Here is a 5427-nt window from a genome sequence, read left to right as displayed (position 1 = left end):
TATAGAAGGTTGGTGATGATTCATAGTTACTCCTATAAAGTCTCCTTGTGCTCATTACGTAATAAAAGTGGAAAACTGAAAGGATCATGATTCTTATAATCACTAACTTAAATCAGAGAACATCTATGATGATTTAGTCACTATAATAAAGCTACCACTAATTTTAGTTTTCATTATTACTTTTGTTTTCACTTTTTGATGAAAACCAACAATAACTTATCTTAGCAATAATTGGAACTAAACTGAATTGAAATCATTAGTTTTTTTTTTTCTTTTCTTTTCAGAATTAATGATATGCTTGATAACATTAAAACTCATAGGCCATTATGAGTCCAATGTTTATGAAATTGGAGCTGTAATGCCATATTAATGGCGAACGACTAGACCTAATTAACGTTACCTTGATCATAACACGGTAAATTGGTTATAATTTCTTTTCTTTCTTTTTTATTTTGTAGAAAAGGGTTTGGAACTATACAGTATGTAGTAAAATACTTGTGCATTATTTGTATCTTTTCTTTTGCGTGACCTTTTCCAGCTATTTTATGTAGCAAACCCTCAAATTATATGATCAAATTTGACAAAATTAGCACTATAGTATGTGTATATATAGAACAGCTAAGAAAATAATTATAATGAGTACATCATCTGTAGCTATATAAATATCAACATAAATATATATATAGAAGAGTTAGAAAGAGGTAAAGCATTCATGCTCAGATGAATTAGAGTCATCTGAAGGGATATGGTTGTGTCTACCTTCATAGGTTGTTATCACCATACGACAATCTTCAGACAGTCGTTCAACCCTCTTCTTCACCCGACAGTTACTGTGAGTACACCGGTAGTAACTTCTGCATATATGCATGTGCCAGCCAAAAATTTCAGCACAAATTAAATTAACAACACTTGATAGTACTACATCAAAATATTAATTTGAGAAGTTTCATAGCATAGGAAAAATGACAGGTTGTTGTGTGAACTTATGTCATAGCGACATATATGCTTTTTTGGTTAACTGACTGATGGTAGAAACTAAGACTGCTAAGTAAAACCTAAAACCCTTCAGAAAAGAATTGTGGAAGAAGGTGGACGATGAGAGCTGCAAGAGTACTATGGGTTGATATAGAAAGGGGCTGGGTAAGACAAGATTAATGGCGATCAAGTAGGAGCTAGAAAGCTTAACAATGCAATTTGTACTAGTATTGGTGGGGTTTGAAAAGTTACTGAGCATTTCTGTAACAATGCCAACTCCAGAAAAGATTTTACAGGTCCAAATTGTAGTTTTCTACTCTAATTGTTTCATCGTCTAGATGATCTAATTGATGTCTTCAATTTATAGCCAAACTGACTTACAGAATTAGTACAACTTTCAGTTAGTAGAATACTAAAATAAGAACACTTGGAGATGAAAATAAAGTTTAATCCAAATGTTGGGGTCAACCCAAGTGGTGAGGGGAGTTGAAATTGCGTTTGATTAAGCGCTAGGTTTAGGATCCCCCTGAACAACCCCCCCCCCCCCCCCCCCCCCTCTCAAGGAAAAAATTGATCTGAATATAGGATATCAAATAGCTACTAAAAAATTATATTTTCCAAAACTTTGCCCTGGGCTATAACTAAGGAAAATCCTACTTTGTTTACATTTTGCTAAAATCTTAGCTTTTGAAGTTTTGATATATGAATTCATTCCAATGTGGATCAGATATTAGTTTTCCCCTAGTCCTGAGATGAAGCCCTCAATCCTATGTTTTCTTCAGAGGGAGTAGAAAATGAGATTTCCAATAGCGTGTTTGTCAGTTATTTAGTAAAATCGTTCTATTTGAAAAAGAAAAGCCACAATCCCAGAAGGCTTTCATTTTCTTTCCTTAATTTTGTAAATATCTGAGTAAAAGCATTGAAATTGATCCCAAGCCTAACACTTTCCAACTATTAGTCTTTACTTATATATTAGTCATTCCTTTTGCTAAAATTTTCTTTTGATCTAGAGGGAGACGTACATGATTTGAATTTAGGATCTCATGCATCAACTATTATGGATATAAATCTCATTAGGATAACGAACTCTCGATTATAATTTGCTAATTTGATATCTTAGTTTGAAAAATTAACATCAAGTATTGAAAAACCAGTATTATATAATACCATGCATAGAGAAGTTTCCTTATTGAGATTATCTAGTTTGTTAATTCAGCATAAAATCAAGTTGAATTATTTGGTGAAAATTAACTATTTACAAATTTTTATATGAAATTACAAAACGTTAACACAAACTATTTACAAATTGTCTAGTTTGGTAATCAATTTGATGTGTACCAACTACCAAGTCATTTGAAAAAAAAAAAAAACAAAGAAATAAAATAAGCAATATAACGTACCTAGGATGAAGGCTGTTCTTGACAACTTTCTGGCCATATTTCCTCCACTTGTAACCATCATCAAGCACATCCACATCACTCCTGGTTTGGAAACAGAATCTTGGCTCTCTGAGCTTTCTCCTCACCTTCATCTTGCTTTTCTCTGAGTTTGAGCTCCTCCACCTGCCAAATGAATTCAAGCCGTCTGAGTTGGATGATGATCAGTGATGTATGCTTCCTTTTAGGTGCTATTAATTAACATTATTAGTAGCAAGCTCTCTTTAATTACTTACAGAATATATTATGACAAATATGTGCTGTATCAAAAATGAGAAAAGCAAGATATACTTGTCATTGTTGGATATGGATATCCATGTGTCTAGTACTTGATACTGCATATACTACAAGAAACACAGGCAAGGGCGCACACACGGGAGGGAGAGAGAGAGAGAGAGAGAGAGAGAGACACTGTTTGGAAGCATAGGGCGCAGAAGCAATCTCTTCCATAAGTGGCTAAATCTTTCTAAAGATTCTGGTAGAAACTATCAAGTTAAAGAAGACATAATTCTTAGGTACGCGTGCGCAAGCATTTGTGCGTGTGTGTGTGTGTACAATATACATTTATATATATAGATATATGCATGTCTTTAGTCAAGAGATCCAGAGATCTGAAGAGAGTCAAGAGACTGAGGACAAAATACACATGCCAACATATTGATTTATTAGTAAGGTCGATCTTAATCAATTAAACAAGATGGAAGAGTGAAGATGGATATATACGAACCATGAATTGCTGCAATCGCTACCATTACCGGTTCCGTTTTCATCACTGACACCCTTCGGATCTAGCGTTCCCACCTAAATTTTCCGTAAACAATAAACGTACATCAGTAAGATGGAACAAATGAATAACGAATAATGGTTCTTCTTTTAGATGAGATCATTAACTAATTAAGCCACCTGGTCGTTGTTATTCCAAGAAGGTCTTGTAACAAGATCATGACTGTGACTAAACCCCATGTTGGTGTTTGTCGCAGCGGTGGTGGTGACAGTGATGCTACTGTTCACGGCAGCTGTCTGATGATGGTGAGAAGAAGGCTGCTGCGGCGGTGGCTGTGACTGTTGTGCGGGAGACGGTGCCAAGAAGCTCAAAACTTGACTATGATGATGATGATTTTCAAACTGCACGAACCCCAATTCGTGGTGGATCGCTTGTTCTGCGGGAGGGGTACTGCTGGAAAACGAAACCTGCTGATGAAGATCGTAATTTGAAACCCCTCTGTGATGACCTCCTTCCATTAATTAGTCGATGTTTTTCTTAAAATAACTAGCTGTGCTCGATCTTCTTCTTAGTGGAGTAGTAGTGGGCTGTGTTGCACTAGTTTGTCCGTACAATTCCTGTTGGGTATGGAATATTAGGGGAAGGGGATGTTTGTTTAACTGGTCAAGGCGAGTAAACGCAGAATTGAAACGTTTAAAGGAAATATTCTCCTCTTCTTCTTCTTCTTCTTCTTCTTCTTCTTCGTCGTCGTAATTATAAGGTTGTTTATGGGGATGTAGAGAAAAGACTACTTGCGGCCACAGTAGGTAGCCACTTCTCTCTGTCCTACGCGCACACACATGTATGATTATATTCTCTGCATACAGTACGTACAAGAGGAAATTATTAAGGGAATGTGTGGTTGTGTTGTGTGTATCTATTTGTAGTTTCCCATGCCTGCAAATTTAACAACAATAACTTTGAAATTAAAGACCATATATCTTTTTTCTTTTTTTAAAGTTCATATACAGACTTGGTTTCAGGTTATAAATGGTTGTGTTACTTTTCTTTTTGTGATAGGGCATTTCTTTTTAAATTTTGAGACTCGTGGATGAACAGGGGGTCTTATTACCAGCTTTTTTTCCGGAGCAATAGACGTCGAAAATGATATGACATGATCACCTATTACATTATCAACTTTTTCTTTCAAGGCTGATTTTCTTTTCTTTAATTTTAGGGTTTAGTTCTTGGATTATGAGTAGGCTCTCAAACTTGAGAGCTAAAGCTTAGATCGTAAGCAATAAATAATTGCGTGACATGTGATAATTTGTTAAGCCATAATTTTTCATATATGTTGGTGTTAAAAAAGAAAACTCATACCGACCTATTATATAGGTTTTCAATCTCCCAAGCAATATTTCAAAAAATTTGTGTTCCTTTTCACTCTTTTTGTTAAACTTACCTCAAATGGGGTATGTATTCATAGGAGAAATTGACCTCTGTCAATACTTTTCATGTTTTTTTTTTCAATTAGGCAATCTCTTTCATGTTGATCTTGTGTTGATCCCAAAATAGTATACTAAGACATTAATTTATATTTTTGTCTGCTTCCTGTACCTTAATTTTAAATAAACCTTACCATTTCTAAATCTAAACCAAATCATTTACATATAATTATTGAACGGCAAAATAACATCATTTTTTTTTCGTGAACACGTGTATTATCATGAAACCACAATGTATCATGCGAATACTATTTAACATGCATGAAAACGTGTATATCGCTAGGCCTAATTTTCTATACATATTATCATTACGTTCAAGTTTCAACAGGCAATCGATGACATTGTACTGAACAGTTATAGTTATGGTATGCCGCCCAGTCCTGCGTCTAGAAGTACTATACACTATTACCTGAGACTCCTAACGAAATGGCAATATTTTATATTGAAGATAATGGAAAAACGATAGTTGATAAATTCTTTTCTCTTCTTCCAAGTTCCTTGCGTGATACAGACTCAAAGAAACGAGTTGTTACTATTGATTTGGCAGATTTTATATTCGAGATGGGGGAATTTGACTAAATGTACCAGAACCAAACAGAATTAACTAAGCCAACTTGATAAAACTGGAGTTTTTGCTTCAGGTTCAGATTCATTCATTCGATCATTCCCTTGAGATTTGAGAAGTGGATTCACGTTTCAATTTCAATGAGTTGGTGTAATATTCTTTTATACGGCATTTACTACTTTTGTTTAGTTGTTCTTGTCTGATCTCACTTAGCATTAGTATATGTTTATATATAAGCAACCA

At 34.7% G+C, this 5427-nt stretch overlaps 1 protein-coding gene across 1 annotated transcript; it reads right to left on the bottom strand.

Annotated features, from left to right (window-relative positions):
• Positions 1–586: 586 nt before the first annotated feature.
• Positions 587–3984, bottom strand: LOC133717700 (probable WRKY transcription factor 12). The gene is made up of 4 exons (XM_062144414.1): positions 3315–3984; positions 3139–3212; positions 2376–2537; positions 587–854 (listed from the first exon to the last, which is right to left on the bottom strand). The coding sequence occupies exons 1-4, from the start codon at positions 3651–3653 to the stop codon at positions 692–694; spliced, it is 738 nt and encodes a 245-aa protein (XP_062000398.1). The 5' UTR covers positions 3654–3984; the 3' UTR covers positions 587–691.
• Positions 3985–5427: the final 1443 nt, after the last annotated feature.

Source organism: Rosa rugosa, chromosome 6 (assembly GCF_958449725.1).
Source record: "Rosa rugosa chromosome 6, drRosRugo1.1, whole genome shotgun sequence".
Classification (NCBI taxonomy): domain Eukaryota; kingdom Viridiplantae; phylum Streptophyta; class Magnoliopsida; order Rosales; family Rosaceae; genus Rosa; species Rosa rugosa.
The sequence above is the reverse complement of the archived record's forward strand: the minus strand, read 5'-3'. Positions and strand labels throughout refer to the sequence as shown.

What these genes read in the sequence shown, in the direction of transcription:
- LOC133717700 (XM_062144414.1), bottom strand. Translation starts at nt 3,653, where the DNA reads ATGGAAGGAGGTCATCACAGAGGGGTTTCAAATTACGATCTTCATCAG. An exon ending in AGCGATTGCAGCAATTCATG is followed by an intron (nt 2,538 to 3,138) that starts GTTCGTATATAT and finishes TTCATTTGGCAG; the next exon opens with GTGGAGGAGCTCAAACTCAG. An exon ending in AAGAACAGCCTTCATCCTAG is followed by an intron (nt 855 to 2,375) that starts GTACGTTATATT and finishes GCATATATGCAG; the next exon opens with AAGTTACTACCGGTGTACTC.